General features: G+C 42.4%; 1 protein-coding gene across 1 annotated transcript in view; it reads left to right on the top strand.

Moving 5' to 3' along the window:
• The first annotated feature begins 3538 nt into the window (after nt 1-3538).
• The window catches only part of SPATA13 (spermatogenesis associated 13), a 154128-nt gene continuing 134117 nt past the window's right edge, over nt 3539-23549 (top strand). Inside the window, exon 1 of the mRNA XM_056858028.1 lies at nt 3539-3619. Within this exon, the coding sequence (XP_056714006.1) occupies nt 3542-3619 (78 nt within the window). The 5' untranslated portion in view covers nt 3539-3541. The remainder of the gene's footprint in view (nt 3620-23549) is intronic.

Raw genomic sequence — 23549 nt, 5'->3', positions numbered from 1 at the left:
GTGTGGGGGACAGTAATAGGATCACCAGTACCTTCTGTCAGCTAAGGGCTTGTCTGCAGATTCATAAATATGGAGAATAGAATATTAACATGCTAGAATTTGCCCCCAAGGGACCTATAGGCAGCTACTGATTAGAGTTTCAGACGAGTCATGAGGATTTAATAATTTTGAGAGCACCATAAGATGTGGTGCACCCTTGAATTTCCTTCTGCCCTGCAATACCCATACACCATCCATGCCCTTGTCAAAACATCTTTATTTCTTTTAGCCAAAGGCAAGTTACCAAACCAAAGAAAACACGAGATAATAACCTACGAAGTTTAAAAGTACAGACTCAAAAAAATAAAAAATAGCAATATTAAAACAGTAGAACCTAAATTTTCAAGATGGGTTAATAACATTAAATCATTTAAAAGCAATCTTAAAAACAACCCACGCCAGAGTAGAACATCACCATGGCAATTTGCTGCCAGGTGGAAAATGACTTTTTCTTGAAATTTCATAGCTGCTGCTAAATATAAATAAACTGTATAAGGTACTTAGGGATTGTCTCTTATAGACTATACCATCCCACCTTTTTTTATACTGGTAGACAGTTGGTAACAGGATCTGAAAAGCGAAGGAACTCAGCCAAGCTAGACCAACAATTTTTTATTTTGCTATTGACTTCACACTTGAACCTTCCAGGATCCGCCTTGACTTTTCAGCTTCTCCCCTTCCCTTTTACTTGACCTCACAAGTTCATTTTAACATTTATGCTTCCCCCAATCTCTACGGTATTTAACAATAACATCTTGTTTAACAATAACACCTTTAAAGGAGGAATTGTGAATTGCAGAATTTTAAGCACCCGTCATCATCCTCGGCTTCATCTTCCTCTAACTGTGAGGGTGGGCGGTTCGGAGGGGCCTCTCTTCACCTAATAGCTTAGGGCCTCTCTTCATCTAAATCCGGCACTGAGTCTCAGCCTGACCTGGACGTTTTTACATCCCGGTCAGGTGTGTGTGTGTGGGGGGAATATGGCAGGCCTGAACCCTTGTAGAGCAGAGGAGCACTTCAGCACCTAGGAGTATTAAGTCTTGGTGACTTGCCAAGACACAGTCTGCAAATTGCTAGTTCAGAACCTGGCAGGCTACCTGAAGAGTTCTAAAAGGTTTGCTTTTATTCATCGGCTTAAATGAATTAATATGTAGGAGCAGAGCTTGCTAGACTGACGCAGTATGCTTAGTGGCTTGCTCAGCTTGGAAATATTTTTCAATGCATAGAATTGCTCTCTTTATCAAGCTGAAATGGGGGGGAAATTCCACTTAGCTGGTGCAGTTTTTTGAGGACTTTAACACTGCTTCAAAAAAAGATATATTTCCACTTCAGCAATTTTTCTGTCAACCAAGAAAGTACACTTAAAATTATTGCTGTCTTGTACAGCATCCTCTTTTATTATGCTTGCAGACTGGGATATAGCTAGTGGCACAAATTGCCAATGTTATATTTTAGTGATTGCGTCTATTACACAATCTTTAATTGGCATAAACTATTACGGCAGTTGAATTCCAGTGCTTTAAAAAGTGAACACACTCGAGGCTAATAAAACTGTCCGTGTGCATGCACACAAGCATGTTCGATTTAGTGGTCCCGCTTTAAATGAAACAGGATGACAAATTGAACAAAGCGGGCTTCCAAACTGAAGCTCAGTAGCTCATACTGAGAGTATTTTTTTAAATAAGGAAGTTTCTTGATGTTTACTAATACTACCAGTGGCATTTTCCCTTCTAAATAATTATATCTGTACCATAGGCCTACAGCTCAAGATAAATAGTTTGTGGAAATATTCAGGTAATTTTTATTGTATTCATTGTTTTATTGTATTTTTTATGTTTTTATTTTTACTTTGTGTAATTCACATTGAGTCTCTGCAAGAAAAGCAGAGTATAAATGAAGTACATAAATAAGATTTAACTTGTTCACATCAACATCTGATTCCTAACCTCAGTACCTCCTGGCCAAGTGCAGCTCTCCTCTTTACCTGTTCTAGTTTTTCTTCTCAGGTGTCTTTTCCCTTTTCTTCCATGGAGCTACCCTCTTTCCTAAAACTGTATCCCTTTAAGCTATTTCCCCCCTCCTTCATTCCTGGGTTAATTCTTCTTTTCTCAGGTCTTCTGCCTACTGTACATTTTTAGTATTAGCCAGTGGTCTCACTTGCCTGCCCTACTTTTCTGTGACATCAGGACAGGGCAACCAATCACTATGGGTGCCTATACAAAATCCCATTATACGTTATTGTAGATATGGAGTAATGCTTAATTTAGGTACCATTTTTTTAAAAATTGCTTTTTAAAGTGGTGTGCAACGAATATACAACACTTAAAACAGCTACAATTAAATATGTAGATCAGTTCACTTGGAGCAAATGGTCACTTTGCCAGTTGGACTCTATGGCATTGAAGTCCCTCCTCTCCCCAAACCCCGCCCTCCTCAGGCTCTGCCCCAAAAATCTCCCGCTGGTGGCGAAAAGGGACCTGGCAACCCTATCCCCAACACTGTTAGCTAAAAGGTAATATCTCTAATTATAAATGTTATCATTATAGTGCAAGTGTATTACACATAAATGAAGCAAAGCAAAACAGTGGCAAATTTCAAGTTAAACTTGGAATTCTTTGGGCATCATCTCTCCATGAACTAGCAATAATTTGCCTTTCATCCCTTTCTACTATGCTGGTTCGCCAAAAAAAAATCATTGTCTAATTAGTTTGTTGGGAGTTAACATTTTCGTTTCATGCCCATGAATATATTATGCTGAGATGCCATAATGAATGGTTGCAAGTTTTCCTCTAATGAAGAGGGAATCGCTACTCACAACAAATACTAGCAAGTTATTCCCATGTACATTTTCACCATCTGTAAATAATGTTGACACTAAACAAAGATGATCATATGGCAGGGCCTCTACTTTGCCAAGAGAGAGAAATTCTCATTCGCTATATGACAGAGATTTATCTATGCACCGCCCAGGACCCATTATTGGAGGTCATTTTTGGGTACGCTTTAGTGGCACTGAACAGCAGTTAAAGTAAAGACCAGCCTATAGAAGCTCAGCTCCCCCAGGAGCATGTCTAAATGTACAATGTGTGTCATGGCTCTGTCAGCATTGAGACGAAGAGACAAAAGAGTGATTCTCAAAGGAGGTCTGTTTCCTCTGCTTGAATAAATGCATCAATTTGATTTGTTTACCCAGATCTCGGCTCCCTTCCCCCCCCCCCATGCAAACCGTTTGGCTAACCTGTTAGTCTCAACTCAGACTGGTAACACCAGCTAATCTGATTAGTTCTCTCTTTCCCTCACACACACCCACGGAAGGAGGAAGGCTGCTGGGAAAAGCGGGCCCTCGCTGCATTTTCAGGCTTCGGCTTGGATCAATAGGTTAGGGATCTGCAGAACGTATCGTGTGGCGTACCCCAAGCGTGGAACCAGGCTGCTCGCCAGTGGGGAAAGGACCATCCTTCAGCTTTCTAGCCAAAGCCTTGGGATCATGTGAATATTAGCCATGTTTCAGGTAATGTTCAACGTGGTGACGGAGAAAGTTACCTTCACCTTGGCAGCCGGCCCCTCCATCACATGGAAGGTAAGCTAAAAAAAAAAGTTTGGAATTTAAAGAAATTGAAAGGCAAAAGAGGTTACTCTTTAATATTCCCAACAAGGTTGGAGAGGATCACAGTAGAAAGTTATGCATTCATTAACTCCCCCACAGTTTCTATTCTGAGAATCTGTTAGCTTTGAGGGGTGTGAGCAGGTTGATTTCCCTTCCCCCCCCCCTCTTCTTTTTTCCCTTTAGCTGACTCTCAACATCCTGGAACACATTCAATTCTTGTCACAATTTGATTGAGAGGATGGGGGTCTTTTACTTTGGGATAATGTACAAAAATATACACGGGGAATTCCCAGAGTATGTGGTGGCCTCTGCCTTGGCTGTGGGTGGCCTAATTTTGGTGTTTTTATGACACTAATTTATGGCAGCTAATTTATTGTTAGATATATTGAATTATGGTTAGGAGGGGGGAAGTACTTGCATTTGGTTTTGGGAAACAAGCTGTGGTTTGGTGGTTGTTCAGTTTAAACAAAGCAAAATCTAATACTGTCTCCATCAAAGCAGGAGAGGAGGAGATTCCTAAGTTTGCAATAGCTAGAAATGAGTAGGGTTCTCTGAACATTTGTCTACCCATTTCTTCATCACTTTTGTGAGATTCCATTCAGGAGGGTTTTCATCTTCTGAAATAACGCACATCAGAAAAATACCTTCATGTAAAGTAGAATGGAGGTTGCTGTTGGGGCTGCAGACAGTTAAGATAGGTTGGGTCAAGAACTTCTCTGAATGAAACGAATAACTCAGCCTGGCTTTCCTGTGCAACAAAAGGAGGATTTACGTCAACTCCTACTTCACTGATGAATTGTGGGGTTTGTGTCCCTTGTTGAGCTGTATATGTGTTGAATGTAACATGAAAATTAGTCAATGCACATTTCAAACAGTCAAGCTGTACATGGATTACACAGATATTTGCTGTACTTGCGAAGAGAGCTTGGGTATCTGCCCAATGCTCTTCATGGCTCTATCACATTCTCCGCTACTAAGCCAAATTTCTGCCACCTGCAGACTGCAGTTGCAAAACGTCGGGAATATCACAATGAGTTTTTTGGTAAATTACATTTCATATTTGTTCATTCTGTAGTGCACTATGCTGTGCACCACTGATGTCTTACATGGGAGCATATCAGTGTATCTTGTACAGCTATTGACTGTTTCCTAAGTAGAGGCATTTTGATACTTCAACTGTGGATATAGAAATGTAGAATATGTCTGAACTCGCAAATGTAAATGCCTTTAACTTAGCTTCTGCAATAGTCTTTTCTGTACAAGTTCCACTGGAATTTATTGGAGTGGAAGAAAGGCACAGTTCTGTGGTTGTGCGGCACTATTTTCTTCCACTTGGCATCTGTATAGAAGTTCTTGGTGGATAATGCTGTCTGTCATTTTACTTCTTGGAAAGCGTGTTGCTGAGAGCAAGATTGTCTCTGAACAAACACAAATTTTCTTAGTGTGTGCTGTAAGATTGTAGTGGTAGCTGTGGATTATTGGCATTAGTACAGTGTTAAATAATGGATATTATGTTCTAAGATTTTGTTTTTATTTTACTTCATTTGTACTCCACTTTTCTTCCCAATGGGAATCCAAAGTGCCTCACAACATTCTCCTCTCCTCCATTTTGTCTTCACAATAACCCTGTGTGGTAGGTTACGCTGAGATAGTGTGGCTGGCCCAAGGTCACCTGGCAGTGTGGAGATTCGAACCTGGGTCTCCCAGATCCTAGTTGTCTGATACTCTAATCACTGCACCACACTGGCAAAAGAGAGAAAGAGCACATGGTAACTCTAATTCTTGCCTCAGAGTTCTTGTCTCATCTGAGACCCTTTGAGGAAGATTTTGAAATCTGCAGTTGGTCAATTTCGACTTTATGTGGACACATTAATGGATTTTTTTTTAATGGAGAGCTGTGTACTCATAGTAGTGCTTTAGGAATTCTTTCATGAATAGCATGGCATTCTCTTAACTGTATCCAGATTGTCAAGATGCAGTTCCCATGCAAAGAGGCGAGAAGCAGTAAAGGGATTTGAATACGCAAATATTTCATAAATGTGTCATACAGCTTCCTGTCATTGCAGCATGGTAGACAAAGTTAATCTCTTTCCATTAATGTTCTCTTTGTACATGGCGAATTAATTGACATTTTGAACCCTTTTAGCATTTCAAACTCATTCTTTCCTCTACTCCTATTTACTTTTTGTCACAGGATATTGATGAGGTCACTTTCTGTGGCATCTTAATTTTGCTGGGCATGAATACTGCGTTGCTAGTATTATTTTTTTGAGGATAAAATTTACTGCTTTAGATTATTAAAAAAGAGCAAAAAGTCATTTCAAGCGTATTATACATATTACATTGGAAAATGCAGAGCTCATAGAGTCTCTAGGCTGAGCTATGAATCAGAGAGCCCCTAGTTGAATTTCCCCTCTAACCTGAATTTATTAAGTAGCCTCAGGGAACCCACTTTCTCTTTCTCAGCCCCCCCCCCCCCACAATCTGGAGATAATATTGATGTACCTTACAGGGTTATTGTATGGATGAAAACAAGAGAATGCATGTGAAACTCTTTGAACAGTTGAAGGCACTACATTAATCCGAAGGAATAGTGTTTAATCTCTTTTGGGGAAATGTGCCATGAAGATGGTTTTGCAAAATCAAATCCTTTTCATTTAACCCCTCCCCCATACTTAATTGTTGCACTGCAAAAATCAACCTCCATTTAATTATTTTTACAAATTGATCTTGAACATATGAAGTTGCCTTCTACTGAATCAGACCCTTAGTCCATCAAAGTCAGTATTGTCTACTCAGACCGGCGGCGGCTCTCCAGGGTCTCAGGCAGAGGTCTTTCACATCACCTACTTACCTAGTCCCTTTAACTGGAGATGCCGGGGATTGAACCTGGGACCTTCTGCATGCCAAGCAGATGCTCTACCACTGAGCCACAGCCCCTCTTATGGATAGAATGGTTGTTGTGAATTCATAGGTGCCAAATAGTTTCTCTAGTTTGTTGCTTTCAGAATAGCTTCTTCAAAGGAAAGTCCTGCCTCACCAAACATTTTTGTTGTATTTATGTATTGATGGCCACAGGCGTAGACTAGCCATGGTGACCAAAAGGAACCTCCACATTCAGAAGCAGTCAACCTCTGAATTCCAGTGGAAGGAGGCAACATCAGGGGAAGGCCTCGGCCTCTATATCCCTTTTCTGACCCTCCAGAGGAACTGGTTGGCCATTGTGTGAGACAAGATGCTGGACTTTATGGACCGCTTCTCTGATCCAGCAGGGTTCTTCTTACGTTCTTAACTTCAGCATTCCTTCAGTTTAATAATGTGTGACAGCAAACTGAGTCTGGGGACTCCTAGAGGGTCTGTGAGGTTGTTCCAGAGTTTCTGCGAGTCCTTTGTAAGGACAGATGGCAGGTCCTTCTTGCATCCATCTGGCTAGTGTAAAAACACAGTCCTTCTGGTTTTCTAGAAATGGAGGAAGGGCCTCTCCATCAAAGGAAAGGGGATGGATAGCACTGGCTTCCTACTCTGTCAAAGATGGGAAATCATAGAGCAGCAATTCCCTGCAGTCACCTATCCTCCACATCAGTCGTGTTGGGAGAAAGGCTGAGATGTATTGTAAATAAATATCTCTGAGCACTAGACAGAAAATGCACTGATTGGTTGTTGGGAACCAATAGCTCAGCCCTAGGAGTTGGTTGACTGGCACCAAGGAGGTATAGCCCTAATGCAGTCATCACTGGTCATTTATGCATGGAAGTTTACCTGCTTTGTAATTGGCTGTAGTGCTTACTGTGAGAAAAACATCCAGCTCCCCTTTTCCCCAGTGGAAACCCAAGTGCCCTTTTACAAAACTACTTTAAAAACTCGTGCTTTTTAAAAGAAAGGGGGTGGGGGGAGGAGAAACCCAATTGTCATTTAAAAACCCTTTCTTATGTGAATGTCTGCTCAGAAAGAGCTCCACGTGGAGACAAAAATCAGGAAGCATTTGTGTCCCTTTAAACGCTGTAGTGCTTACTGTGAGAAAAACATCACACTGCACATCCCAACTCCCCTGTCATGTGCGTTGGCTTATGCATGGAGATTTCATCCAGGCTGATCTTGGGGGAGTTCGAATAATCAGGTTAAGAGAGGGACAAGAAGTCTCAGGCTTTGTGAGGGCTGGCTGCGAAGTCATCTCTAATGGATGAAAAACTCATTCATAACTCCAAGGAACAACCAAGACAGACCTGGAGCGAATGTTAGTGAAAGTGACCATACATAAACGACCAAGGATACATCTGATACAAAACAGAGCTGGTTTGCAGCATAGAGACAGAGAGATACAATTGTTGTCCACAGACCATAATAGACACTGTCCGTTTTGGAAGCTCAGGTTCTGTGTGATGCTGGTCTTTTCCTGTTTCTGTGAGTGGCTCTGAAAGTTTTGCAGGCCCCTTCCCTTCCCACCCTTATTTGGCTGATCTTTACCTAGAAGGTAACTTAAAAGGGTGTTTCTTGCTGCCTGTGGTACAAAGTTCCTTATAACCCAGTAGAGAGATTGATTTTAACTTGGGTCAGTGTTTTCTAAGCTGTGCCTCCTTGCAATTCAGTATAAAGCAAGTTAGATGCTGTTAGATATTATTTTCTGACCATCCTTAGTTATAATTTATCAGAACAAAAGAAAAATCACTTTGACATTCTACAAGATTAAACAAACATGAACATATTTTTGTGCATGTGTGTGGTTTGATACTGTGAGGATTAACGCATGGCCAATTTGTCTCGCCTTTGTTTCCCAGAAGCAGCGAATTCCCGTGGTCTAAACGCATGATCATCCGTGGTCTGTGCATCGGACCTACCTTAGGTGCGAATTTCAAACGGGTTATACAATTCCTGTTTTATAGCAATATTTTCGGTGTTATACCGCTATTTTAATTTATTTCGCTGCATTACCGGAACGCTGGCGTGTGTGTAATCACATGACTAGCCCGCTACTAACCTCCTTTCATTCAAGGACACGCCCCTTTCTGGTCTCCCCTGTCCTGCCCCCCTTTTCTCCGTGGGCAATTGCTGCGTTTCCCGCCATTCCTCGCAACCCCAGCATTTTCTATCGGTCACGCATAATGGTGCTTTGTAACAACAGGAGGGCTTGTGTGGGGAGGACTTTTGAATGTGTCCCAAAAGTGTAGCAAAATTGTTGAGAGTTGTTTGAAACTGCCCATCTTGCGGGCATCGTACAAGTTGTTCGCCGCGGTCCATGGACTCCAACATGAGTAGAAGAACCAATTATAAGTTCTCGTGTAGCCCTCCTGTGCTGCCCACGACGTAGCATATAAGCCGCAGGAATCACTGCTGCATGTCTTATACATTGGCACATTACATTAAATGCCACAATCAAATGAGCCATGAGAAGCAAAATTCTCCTCAAGACGGAACATTCTTTCGGACATCGCTCACCCACAAAACAACCTTGGTACAGCACTCTGAAGGAAGACTCCAATGAGGAGTAAACTGCGCACTCAACTCACACAGATCAATTCTCTCGCCTTTTTTGCCTCTTGAAAAGTTGAGACGATGGTATACCGGTACACTGGCGTCCCAAGGGGAAAAAAGGGGATAATCGGCCTTTGATTGGATAACCCCTCAGCCAATCCTTGGGCGATGACACGGCGGTCACTCCCCTACTGTCCCACATTATATGGGTGGCTCCAGCAGCTACTTGCTTCGGACTTATAGTGGGGTAGACAGCATCATGCGTTTGACAATCCAGTCTCGGATTAAAATATTGTGAGATAGGGCAGGGGCGAACCAAGAACATTCTGCCCATGCGTTAATCCCTTGTTAGAAGCTGACTTTGCTGAGTTGCTTGGAGTATCTCAACATACTGCAAGATTTCTCGTCTCAGTATGGCTTAACCTGTATTTCAAACGTTTTTCCAGCTAGAGACTTTCAAAAAGCACTATCAATTCTGAGCAGATTAAGTGCAGCTGTATCACGGACAAATGGTGGGTATAGAATGCTAGGGTGAAAAAGCATGGTCGCTTTATCCTCCTTTAATCCCTGTTTTAGCCAGGATCGAACCCACATTAGGCGAAACGCATGTGTTTGATCCTGGCTGAATCCTGGCTGAAACAGATTAAAGGAGGATAAAGCGACCATGCGTTTTCGCCACTAATATGGAAATATACTATGAACCCTTGTCCTCCAAAACATTTTATCATTAACAGCCTTGCTCAGCTCTTGCAAACTGAGAGCCGTGGCTTCCTCACTTGAATCAATCCATCTCATATTGGGTCTTCCTCTTTTCCTGCTGCCTTCAACTTTTCTTTGCATTATTGTCTTTTCCAGTGACTCTTGTCTTCTCATAATGTGACTCTGAGTTTACTGTTTAAGAATTAGCTATTCTCAAGGCTTATTGTTTTTCTTTTAATGATGGCTGTGGCCTTAAAGTGACTGGTTGCAAGGAAAGTAACAATAAATACTTATCAATTTATCTGGTTCCCTGTTTAAGTACAGGAAATGTTCCTGATATTGGACATTGGTGCAGTCTTGAAATGTCTTGGCTCTGTGACATCACACTTCATATAAATGGATAAGGAAGATAACGAGATTCTGTCTGCCTGACAGCAGTTGGAACATAATCCAGACTTGTTGCCAACTTTTAAATATAAGCCATGTCCGGGGTTAAAGCATAGTGAGTGTCTCTTTCTAACAGTAAGGGCCATTAGGAGTGAGAACAAATCCATGTACAAGTCTGTGATCTAATGCTATAGTAGTATAGGTTATTTTTTAAAAAAAGATTGAAAGGCTTCTGTTGAGCCATTGAAAGCAAAAACAGTAACAGGCTTCTGTTGAGCCATTGAAAGCAAAAACAGTAACAGGCTTCTGTTGAGCCATTGATAGCAAAAGCAGTAACCATGAATGGAAACAGGACAATGGCAATTAATTTTAGTTATCATTGGTACCAAATTTCTGTTAAGCAGTTTCTGCCTTATTAACTGTTCCATTCTCATCTTTTAAATGCTGGGTATAAGAGATCTGACAGGTATCTAGTTCCATAATCATTAACGTTGGTTTGTGTCCAGTGATTTCCTTCTGCCAAGTTGGATCCAATTACTCTCTTCCACTTCGTCTTTTTTTCCCCTGTTGGAAGAAATCATCAAAGGACTTAGTTGTAAGGGAGTCATTGGATCCAGCTTGGCAGGATGGAATCGTTGGATACAGCCCATAATTTCAACAACACTTTTACACAATATTCATCTAATTCCATCTCACGATACTGTTGTAAGGGCTATATTGTATAGTCAGCAAACAAAAGAATTCCCCACTGTACCACTGCTGCTTGCAGGTTTTGTGTGGAGGGCAGGGTATAGTATGCTTGAATCCTTCCCCAGCTATGAGACTCTACATGTACACAATTATGGGCTAAAACGCATGGTCACTTAACCCAGTTCCAGCCCAGTTCCAGTTTCACCCAGGATCAAATCTTCGCAAACGGACGGTACCTTATTTACTCTTCTTTCAGCCCTGTATCGAAGCGAAATGAACCCGCCTTTTCCCATTCCTCTTCTGGGAGAAACAGAAACAGGGGGAAACACAAATGATTGGCATCTCTCACAGACAATCACGAAGCAGTGTTTGAAGCGGCAGGGATTCAACTGTTTCCTGCCTGCTGCTACTTCGGAGCTTTTTCTGAGAAAAAGAAAGTCTTTTTTAAAACGAGGCTTGGATTCCCCCCCCCCTTCTTTCAGGTAGCTCCATTTTTTGTTTTTTAGTTCTTAAAATGCTTTTAAAATTACTAGCGGGGGCGGGGAAGCCTCCATTAGTCAATTCGAAAGGATCACCAGGAGCTGGGGTGGGGTGGGGAGGGCTTACTCAGCAGGAACCCGCATTTTCTGTTTACATGGATCCATTTGCACACAGTTTAGTCCCTGCTCATTCCAGGTAATGCAGGTTCATTTGATCCTGGGTGGAACGGGGATGGAACTGGGCTGGAACTGGGCTAAGTGACCATGCGTTTTCGCCCAAAGATAGATTCAGCTTAGCTTTTCCACTGATTTGCAATTTTTAAAATGTTCAGTTAGTGTTTCTGTGGGGAAGAATTCAAACTGATCAATCGTCCAGTTCCCATTGATCATCTGACTTCCCAACTTGGAGAGGTTTCTCAGGCAGAAAATAGCCTTCGCCGGTAAAGTATTTTATCTGGTTAACCTCACAAAGCCTTTTTCTCTTGACTGCATTAATTTAATTTAGAGTTCATACAAACATAACGCTGAAGGACCATTTTGGCAGAGGCAATTTTCATTGCTGTGTAAACAGATGCACTGCTTCAGTTCTGAGCCAAGCTCTTCTTAAAAAAAAAAAAAAAAATCCCAGTTGTGCAGTTTTCAGTATTGTCGTGCTTGAATGGCAAAGATCCACCCATGGAGAGCATGCAAGGACTAGTATCCCTGAATCCGTGAGCCCACCTTCTCGCTTACAATCCTAGAGCAAGTTTGTAGCCCCTTTTTAGGTGTGCTGGATTTTTTTTTTTAAATCAGATAAAAATGAATACACACACACACAGTGGTAAAGAACCCATGACGACTTGTCTTTTTATCATTAGGTGTACATCTTCATGATTAGGTGTACGTGTGTGTGTGTGTGTGTGTGTGTGTGTGTGTGTGTGTTAAGTGCCGTCAAGTCGCCTCCGACTCATGGCGACCCTATGAATGAAAGTCCTCCAAAATGTCCTACCCTTGACAGCCTTGCTCAGATCCTGCAAATTGAAGGCTGTGGCTTCCTTTATTGAGTCAATCCATCTCCTGTTGGGTCTTCCTCTTTTCCTGCTGCCCTCAACTTTTCCTAGCTTAACTGTCTTTTCCAGTGACTCTTGTCGTCTCATGACGTGACCAAAATACAATAGCCTCAGTTTAGTCATTTTAGCTTCTAGGGTCAGTTCAGGTTTGATTTTATCTATAACCCAATTATTTGTTTTTTTTGGCAATCCACGGAATCCATAACACTCTTCTCCAACACCACATTTCAAAGGAATCTATTTTCTTCCTATCAGCTTTCTTCACTGTCCAGCTTTCACACCCATACATAGTAATAGGGAATACGATGGCATGAATTAATCTAGTCTTGATGGCCAGTGACACAACCTTACACTTCAAAATATTTTCTAGCTCCTTCATGGCTGCCCTTCCCAGTCTCAATCTCCTTCTGATTTCTTGGCTGCAGTCTCCCTTTTGGTTGATGGTTGAGCCAAGGAATAGAAAGTCTTGAACAATTTCAGTTTCCTCATTGTCAACCTTAAAGTTGTGTAATTCTCCTGTAGTCATTACTGTAGTCATGTAGGTGTACATACAAAATGTAAATTAGATCCAGTAATTCATGGCATGAGGATCATGGATTTTCCCGATATTCCCTTCCCCTCAGCAGTTGTTTCCAGCCCATGGAAAGTTGATTCCAAGGGTCAAGGAACCAATGTGGACTAATAGGCAGCTACATGGGTTGGGGGGGGGGCATTATGCTGAAGGGGAAAACCTCCTCTCACCAGTGTGTTGTAGTGGTTAGGAGCGATGAACTCTGATCTGGAGAACCGGGTTTGATTCCCCACGTCCACATGAGCGGCGGACTCTAATCTGGTGATCTGGGTTGGTTTCCCCACTCCTCCACAAGAAGCCAGCTGGGTGAACATGGGCTTGTAACAGTTCTCTCTGAACTCTCTTGACCCCACCTACCTCACAAGGTGTCTGTTGTGGGGATGGGAAGGGAAGGACATTGTAAGCCGGTTTGATTCTTCCTTAATGGTGGAGAAATTTGGCATATAAAAACCAATTCTTCTTCTTCAATTGTGGACGAAAGCAGGGTAAAAAATGTACATATTTATGTATTTATTTTATAATCCACCTTTCTCCCCGAGATTCACAGTGGATTACCAGATAAAGCAGTGTGATCAGACAGCATAAAACTACCAATGAACAATGTATCAGGACTAGGATTATTGAATTAGAGAACAATGTGAACAACCAACTATCTAAGGCAAAATATACTATAAACAACGCAAAAAGTAGATCACAAGGGGAAAAGGCATGGAAACCCCCTCTCAGCAGTGTGTTGTAGCAGGAGGGCTGAACTCTAATTTGGAGAACCAGGTTTGATTCCTCACTCCTCCACATGAGTGGTGGACTCTAATCTGGTGAACCAGGTTGGTTTCCCCACTCCTCCACAAGAAGCCAGCTGGGTGACCATGCTCTAGTCACAGTTCTCTTTGAGCTCTCTCAGCCTCACCTACCTCACAAGGTGTCTGTTGTGGGGAGAGGAAGGGAAGGAGATCGTAAGCCGGTTTGATTCTTCTTTAAAGTGGTAGAGAAAATTGGCATATAAAAACCAACTCTTCTTCTTCCTTCCTCTGTTAATGAAAAGGGCAGGAAGGGTAATTTCTTTCCCTTCTGTGACTTCACTGCAGCCTCCCACCCCACATGACTATTAGTCAGCACGGGTCCTGATGTTGGAAAGGACTGCTGGTAGGTAGAAGATTACAGGAAAGATTTACGATCCTTGCATCCATGAATTGCTGGATACAGCTTATGATATATGTACAAGCCATTTTACAAATGCAGAACAGGTCATATTATTCTAGTAAATAAAATCTGACATAAATGCCATGTACTAGTCAATGACATAGTAGAAAAGAGCAAGAGTCCAGTAGCACCTTAAAGACTAATGGAAGTTCTGGTAGGGTATGAGTTTTCGTGAGTCACAGCTCACTTCTTCCAATACAGCTAGAATGTGAGTCCATTTATCTTTAAGTAGTCGATGACATAGAGTAGGAAATGAGTCCACTGAAAATGGCTCACTGTATTACCCAACGTCGCTCACTGATTTCAAGTTTTTTAACTTATTCTCTTCACAGCTTCCTGGAAGTGAACACATTTTCAGTTTTATTTGAACAAATTATTCAGAAGTTAATATGAATGAGTAGAATAATGGGCAGATTCACTGGGAGAGGAGTGTGGTAGATCACAAGAGCGGTTCAATATCCTGGAGAGGGAACAAGCAGTAAACAGAATGTGTTCTAAAGAGAACAGTGGAATGAAATATTTCAGCCTCTGAATGCCCTGTGTTCTGGAAAAAGTTACAGAAAATCTGGGCATATGCCAAAACACAAACATAAGTAGCATGCAATACTGGAGAGTCCTTGAGGGAATGCCAAACAAAACAGAAATGTCTTCACCCACTGGTGGAAGACGTTGATGGAGGGGGACAAACTATTCTTTCTGGAATTCCACAATTTTGTTGCTATGACTGAAAAGACCTGTTCTCGGGTTGCCACCCATCTAACCTCAGACAGTAAAAGCACCTGAAGCAGGGCCTCTGAAGATAACTGTAGTGGTTGGGTAGGTTCATATGGGAGCAGGTGGTCCTTGAGGTATAAAAAAGGTAAAGGTCCCTTGTGCAAGCACTGGGTCATTCCTGACCCATGGGGTAACGTCACATCTTGACGTTTACTAGGCAGACTTTTATTTACAGGGTGGTTTGCCAGTGCCTTCCCCAGTCGTCTTCCCTTTACCCCCAGCAAGCTGGGTACTCATTTGACCGACCTCGGAAGGATGGAAGGCTGAGTCAACCTTGAGCCGGCTACCTGAAACCGACTTCCGTCGGGATCGAACTCAAGTCGTGAGCAGAGCTTTTGACTGCAGTACTGCAGTTTACCACTCTGCACCACGGGGCTCCTCCTTGAGGTATGCTGCTCCCTATATGCTGGATAGGGCTTTAATGGTCAACACCAGCACCTCGAACTGGGCCCAGAAGAAAATTGGGAGCCAGTGTAGGTGTATACAAAGTTGGAGTGATGTGGTCTCTATGACCCACTCCACTCCGTATTCCAGCTGCAGAATTTTTACCAGGTGTAGCTTATGAACACTCTTTAGTGCAGCCCCACACAGAATGCATTGCAGTAGTCTAATCTAGATGTTACCAGAGTATGCATTACAGTGGCAAGATAGGAAGGGCCACAGCTGGCTCACCAGCTGAAGTTGGTGATAGGTGCCCCTGTCCACCACGGCCACCAGCTTTTGTAACAGCACTTCTGGGTCCAGCAGCATCCCCAAGCTACAGATCTGCTCCTTAAGGGGAGTGCAACACTGTGTAGAATGCGAGACACCTCAATTCCTGGGTCAATCTATCCTCTCATCAGTAGCAACTCCATTTTATCAGGTTTAAGTTGCAGCTTGCTTGTCCTTATCTATCTCAAAATACCTCCGAGTACCAGTTCATGGTTTCCAGTTCATGGTTTTCTGCTGGAAGTGTAACATTGCAGACATTGTCCACAAAGGCACATGCCACAACAAAACAATCAAGAGTCACAGCTGTCCCTAAAACGGTCTTGTTACTAGTATGTGGACAATACTGCATCCATACTTAAATTGTGAAACTCCCTGGCCTAGGCTGCTAACTTGGAAGGTTTTAAGAAAGGGAGTGGACATGTTCATAGAGGAGAGGGGTATTCATGGCTATTAGTAAAAATGTATACTAGTCTTGATGCATACCTATTCTCTCCAGAATCAGAGGAGCCTGCCTATGATATTAGGTGCTGTGGAACACAGGCAGGATGGTGCTGCTGCACTCATCTTGTTTGTGGCTTCCTGGAGGCACCTGGTTGGCCACTGTGTGAACAGACTGCTGGACTTGATGGGCCTTGAGCTGATCCAGCAGGGCTTTTCTTATGTTCTTATGTTCATAATATTGTCAAAAAATGTATGCCTTTCAGTAGAATCTTAGCAAAAGCGCCACCTTGTGGTGGACAATGGACACCTTTCTCTTATCCTCTACTACTCATATATCTTCAAACTAGCATTTGGTGGAATCGAAAAGACCAAATGGTGATAGTGCTTTGATTGTGGACATGTATGATTTCTCCTTTGAAGAGCTTGAACATCATTCAGTGATGTACGATTAAAATGCTTTCTGGTATTTTACAAAGTAAAAGGCATCTCCCTGCCCTAAGGAACTTTGCTATCTTAGTTTAGATGGAGGGATGGTAAGAAGCATGAAGTGTAACAAGGAGAAAATGCAAGCACATATAGTCCCAGATGCTTAGGCTTAGTTCTCAGAAGAGGATGAGTACTAAGAATGGGAGGAATAAATCTGTGGGGAAGGGTTGTTTTTTGAGAAGGAAGGGAGAGAAATAAGTATGTAGATGTTTAAGGAGACAGTTTGAGGCATAAAGGCAGAGTTGTTTGAGGCAACCTTTGTGTCAGACCTTTGGGTTATTAAGGTCAGCATTGTCTACTCTGACTGGCAGTGGGTCTCTGAGATTTTCACATCATTTACTAGCTTTCAGCTGGAGATTCCAGGGATCGAACCTGGGACGTTCTGCATGCAAAGCAGATGCTCTCACACTGAGCCCCAGAAGACATACAGACGGCTGGCAGTGCTATCCTAAATGGAGTTATACCCTTCAAAGTCCTTTGACGTCAATCTAGGTCGATCCTGCATTGAGCAGGGGGTTAGACTGGATGGCCTGTATGGCCCCTTCCAACTTTATGATTCTATTATTCTTTTAGAGCCCTATGTTGATTTTTCTGCTACAACTTTGCTTTGGCCATACCCATCAACAGGACAAGAGATGTGTTCCAAAATATTCCACTTGGGAAAATTTCCACTCTTGCAGGCTTATGCAGTCTTAATCACTACTCATAACATGATTATTCATTGAGTAAAGGAGTAACAATTCCATTTAAGAAAATTACCTGCATATTATAGTTCCTTGCTTACCAGTATCCTTTTCTTATCAGCCAATATCTCAGTGTGTGGTGCCTAAAATCATTTTGATACCTAATGTATGACATGGATCAAAGGTTCATTACTTTTACATTTCAAGTAGTGAGTGTAAGTAACTTCAAAAGTATTTTTTTTTGCATGTTAGAAAAAATCTCTGGGTAATTCTAATATGAGGTCAGGTTTGCATGGCAGAGTTCTTAATAACTTGTTACAGATGCATCACTGTACTTTGAAATTCTGGAACAAATAGCTTGCTTAAAAAATGTGGGAAGAATAGAGAAGAGAACAAATTAAATTACTCACAGAAGCAAGGCACCAGCAAGAATGGCAGATGGTGCAAAATTAACTTCTAACGGTCCTATTCTGCGATTTACTGTACCAGCAACTAATTTAAGATGGCCATGGAGATTGTGGTGATAGTGTAACAACACAAAACATTATGGCCATCACTGTTTAAGTGACTTCAGTGGGTGAGTTAAGCATGTTCCCTCCCACTGAAATCAAAGGTGTTTAAAAAGGCTTGACTTTGACTGGAATGTATTCTATATATTAACAAAACTACTACGTTGCGGTATGATATTTACAGGGAGATATTTTACAAGAGAAGTGCTAAAACTTAAACTGAGGGTTGTAGATATGATAATGTTGTATGTTAACAGGAGTCATTAAGGACGTCTCCCTTCACACACACACCAAGTAAGTACGTCTATAAAAAGATTATTGGAGGGGATTCAACTTTCACATGTTTATGAAGACAGTCAATTCTTACAGACTGAGACTTCAGGTTTTCTCTGGTTTTGCAGTTCCTTTTCTCTCATCCTGCTTTTTGAATATTGTATTCATTAATGTCTTTCAAGGTGCAGGAGTTTGAGTGCCAGAGTAGGATTTGAGAGACCCAGGATCAAATCCCCACTCTCCCATGGAGGTTTAATGGGTGATTTTGGGCCGGTCACTCGTTCTACAAAGGATTGTTGTGAGGCTAAAATTGAGGAGGCCATTCTTCATCGGGGGGGGGGGGAAGTCTGGGTAGAACTAGCTACACAAACAAACAAATAGAGTTAGGAGCTGTAGCCCAATCTTGTCAGATTTTGGAAGCTAAGCAAGGTTTGTACTTGGAAGGGTAACCATCAAGGAAGACTCTGCAGAGGAAGGCAATGGCAAACCCCTTCTGCTTCTCACTTGCCTTGAAAGCCCCTCCTGGGGTCACCATAAGTCCGTTACAGCTTGACAGCACTTAATGTACGTAGAGTTATGAAGTTGGTTTCTCCCGGTTTGATTCCCCACTCCTCCACATGAGTGGTGGAGGCTAATCTGGTGAACTGGATTTGTTTCCCCACTCCTACGCTTGAAGCCAGCTGGGTGACCTTGGGCTAGTCACACTCTTTCAGTCCCGCCTACCTCACAGGGTGTCTGTTGTGGGGAGGGGAAGGGAAGGTGATTGTCATCCGGTTTGAGTCTCCCTTAAGTGGTAGAGAAAGTCGGCATATAAAAACCATCTCTTCTTCTTCTCCTCCTCCTCCTTCTTTTTCTTCCTTCTCCTTCTTCCTTCTTCTTCCTTCTTCTTTTTCTTTCTTCTTCTCATGTAAAACCAACACAATCGTTTCATTTATTTACAGGAACTAGATTGATTTCTTTGGGTCTAATAGGCAACAAACGTGTTTTTGCAATAATGTGATGGAGGCATGATTAGAATTCTTCATTATCCAGTGTGACTCTTTCTTCTTCTTCTTTTCCTTGCTTCAACTTTTGATTAATCTGTAGGTTGTGTAAACAGATCAGTGACTGAAATGAGTTAAGGGGGCTGTTGTCTCAGGATAATGAACCATGTAAATATGTGCTCCGGCGAAGGCATATGTTGAATCAAGGCATAGATTTTATCCATTTTCTGCCACTTGTAGCCAACAGAAACAGCACAGCCCAGTAAACACAGAGTCGCCAATTTGCTTGCATACAAGATGATTAATCTACTAGAGCAAAACAGCACAGCTTGCATCCAATAATTTGTTTCTTAAACGATAAGATAGATGAGGGGGATCCTTCTCGATCATTGGTCTTCAAGAATGCCAAGATTTTGTGGTTATAAGCTTAGTAATCGGCTTGCCTGTCATTTGCACTTGTCTTATATATGGTGCAACTTCAGAGGAGTGTTTGGAAAATTTTAGGGTAGACTCTGTTTGTCTTGGCCAGTCTTTAGACTCAATCGGATAGTGTATCAAACAAACTAGTACAGTTTAAATTTCAGCCTAAGTTTATTATAGATTTTAAACAGGCATAACAGCTGCTGCATCACTCAGTAACTTCTTCCCTTCTGCTTCCTATTTCTTGTCCTAACATATTACATCTCCCAGCAGGTACTAGGGGCCTGGGGCCTGCCCAGCGGAGCCCTGGGTGACTATTTCAAGGGCTGGTGGCGACACCAGCAATGCAGGATCAGGCAGGAGGGCTTCTGGTACTGCTGGATCCATGTCAGTAGGTGCCTCAGCCATCCTGGGTTTTCCCTGGTTGTGCTGGACCTCCTTGCCTTGTGGCCTTGGCTCCTGGGGTCTTCCTCTGAGGACTCTTGAGTTGCTGAGCTGGTCAGCGGGGGTCATGACACCTTGAAATGTTAGTGGCTGAGATTGAATTGATTGGAGATACATATATGTGAATTAAATGGTTGACGGTTTTGTGCCTTTTGATGATGATGATGATGAAGAAGAAGCAGTAGCAGCAGCATTGATTTTTGTAATCCAGTTTTCTCTACCTTTAAGGAGTCTCAAACAGGCTTACAATTGCCTTCCCTTCCTCTCCCCGCAACAGATATCTTGTGAGGTAGGTGAGGGACTGTGACTAGGCCAAGGTCACCCAGTTGGCTTCATGTGTAGGAGTGGGGAAACCAACCCGGTTCACCAGATTAGAGACCACTGCTCCCGACCACTATACCATGCTGGTTACCCAACAATCTGCTGCCTGAGATGTTGCCTCAGCCTGCTGAACAATTGCCACGCAGAAGTCAAATGACTGGAAACAGCTGTATTTGAGTGTTCAAATAAGCAACCTTTGTGTATAAGCCTCTCTCACCCCTCCCCTGATTCTGTCGCTGCTTCATCTCCTCAGTCACCACGAACTCTCTTCATTCGAAGTCAGCCATAGCCACGTGCAATCTCCCAGTATTTTCTGGTTTGCTGCCAAAGATTGCCACACTTCATAGTATCCTTCGAGGAACCAGTGAACTATCCTGATGATGAATTGGGCAGAGAAAGGTAGTAAAATTACGTGATTAATTTGAAAACAAAAAATCTGATTGGATGCGGGGCTGAAGAAAAGACTGTGAAACAGCTACCCCCCCCCCCATTTTCCCATTTATCTTACAGATGGGATTATTCTGGATGATACCAATCATTGGATCGTTATGAGAACTGTGCTTATTAATCACCAAGAAGATTATATTGTTGCATAGAGACTGCACCATACATGTTTTGTATACATTGTATATATTGGTAATTAGGATAGTGATTGAGTATTGATGTTTGTAATGTACCCCATGTTGTGTTGCTATATATGTATAGCATTAATAAGATTTTTGCAATTTTGAATTATTTTCTCCTGTGCTGATTTCCTAACCTATGTGGTACAGGCACGGAGGTGCCTCTTTTTTGTATTGTAAGACCTAGTCAGGTTACTGCATTGTGTTATGGATAAGGATGCTTTTGAAGTTCAGAAACTTCAGCCAGTACAGATTATGGTAGCCAACCTAAGATTCCCACTAGCTTCCAGCATGGTATAGTGGTTAAGAGCGGTGGTTTGGAGCGGTGGACTCTGATCTGGAGAACCGGGTTTGATTCCCCACTCCTCCACATGAGAGGCGGAGGCTAATCTGGTGAACTGGATTTGTTTCCCCTCTCCTACACATGAAGCCAGCTGGGGGACCTTGGCCTAGTCATTCTCTCTCAGCCTCACCTACCTCACAGGGTGTCGGTTGTGGGGAGGGGAAGGGGAGGTGATTGTAAGCCGGTTTGATTCTCCCTTAAGTGGCAGAGAAAGTTGGCATATAAAAACCAACTCTTCTTCCTTTTGTTTTTTTGAGCACAACTCAAAGTGCTGGTTTTGACCCATAAGGTGCTTAGCAGCCAGGGAATCCAGAATCTGTAGGACCACCTTCTTCCATATGAGCCTATGATCATCATTAGAGGTCCTTTTCTGTCTATCACCATCTCCGGGATTTGGGTGAAATGGTGACTTGAGGCCGAGCCTTTTCTGTGGTGATACTCCATTTGTGGGATATCCTTTCCAGAGAATGCCACTTGGCACTGTCTCTTTTGCCTTTTAGGTGTTATGTTAAAATCATATTTGTCTAGGCTTCTGGTATTTAAATATGGTTGGAAATAATCTGCTATTTTATTGCTGTTTTTTTTGTATAATATGCTAGGTGGTTGTCTTAGGATTTTATTATATTCTTTTTATCATTCATAGTAAGCTTTTTAGAGGGAAAAATGATATGATATAAATACCTAAAGCTGCAAAACCAATAAGAAATGTTGCTTGCTATAAAGTTATCCCAATTACTGGAAATTCAAAGTTGCAATTGTGACTCATACCACTAGAGGTCAGAAGAAAACAGAACCAGAAAAAAATCTACGTGTTGAAGACTGAGCCACAGATCATTTTAATACATTTTCATCTTTTCCACTTGTCTTCGCAATGAGTCAAACAGCATGTCTTAATTTTTTAAAACTAATGTTCCGTCTCTGTTGCTCTGCAACCAAGAAGTACCTTTGAGTTAATGCATGTGCCAAGATTTGCCATGTATTTCTTGCTCACAAGAATGGAACTTGTAAAAAAACCAAAAAAAACCTGACAGTACAGTAATTATGGCATTGTTAACATTTCTTTATGTCTTAACCTTTGTGCTTGTGTGTGTTTCAAACCAAGACATTAAAAAGCCAGATAAAATATACTAAATAACCCTCCCTGTAGTTGGTTGAAATATTATTAGCATATTGAGAGGAACAGGAACACTGATCAGAACTACCACCCTCAGCTTTGCAAAGCAGTTGGCACAAGAAGCGAAAAACATTCATTTCCAGATTTCCATGTTCCAGGGCTTCCTTTTCAATCTGTGTCCAAGCTGCTGACATTTCCTCATGGTTGGTTTTATGTGGGAAGGTGTTTCCTTTATTTAGCAGCAACCTATCTAACGATTTATCCTCATGAATATCCGAATAGTCTGTGCCGGTGAGATATTTTATAGACAGGTTATCTACTACCTTCTTTCTTCTCCTTCGGATCAACAGGTCAAGGAACTAACTTGTCACTCAGTGCCGCAGTGACAAGATGGGGTTTATAAGACTTACAGTGCAATCCTAAGAACACTTCCAGGGAGTAAGCCCCACTGAATATACTTGAGTAGGATTCTGAGTAGACCTGCTTAAGATTGCTCTCTTAGGCTGCAATACTGAAGGGGGGGGGGCGAAGCTCCTTAGGAGCTGGCATGCCCCTGCACCAGTGTAAGTGCCCCTTTAACCCGGGATAAGGGGTACTTATGCCATCCCGGGGGCAAACACGCTGGTGTCTGGGACCCGCAGAGCTGCGCTGGCCTCCGCCACCCATGCAGCCTTGCTGGCAGGGAATTCCTGGAAGGGAAAGCCCATGCCAGTGTGGGGGGGGCGTTCCTAGGGTATTCTATGGCCCTCTAAACTGAATGTTCAGCTTTCTTTTAAAAAGCAAACCGTCCTTGCATCCTATCAGTCCACTAAACAAAGCCTGAAGCCTTCTTCCTGCCTCAGGACCTGTCCTACAGCTGAAGGAGTTTTTCATCCAATGGAAGAGCTCTAGAAGAAGACAAGTTGGTTTTTGTATTACGACTTTCTCTACCACTTAAGGCAGAATCAAACCGGCTTACAATCACCTTCCCTTTCCCTCCCCACAACAGACACCCTGTGAGGTAGGCGGCGCTGAGAGAGCGTGACTAGCCCAAGGTCACCCAGCTGGTTTCATGTGTAGGAGAGGGGAACAAATCCAGTTCACCAGATTAACCTCCTCCGCCCATGTGGAAGAGTGGGGAATCAAACCCGGTTCTCCATATCAGAGTCCACCGCTCCAAAACACCGCTCTTAACCACTACACCACACTGTATAACTTGTAGGAAGGCTGATGAGTTAGGAAGAATTTTTTCCCG

Source organism: Euleptes europaea, chromosome 12 (assembly GCF_029931775.1).
Source record: "Euleptes europaea isolate rEulEur1 chromosome 12, rEulEur1.hap1, whole genome shotgun sequence".
NCBI classification, from domain to species: Eukaryota; Metazoa; Chordata; class Lepidosauria; order Squamata; family Sphaerodactylidae; genus Euleptes; species Euleptes europaea.
The sequence above is the reverse complement of the archived record's forward strand: the minus strand, read 5'-3'. Positions and strand labels throughout refer to the sequence as shown.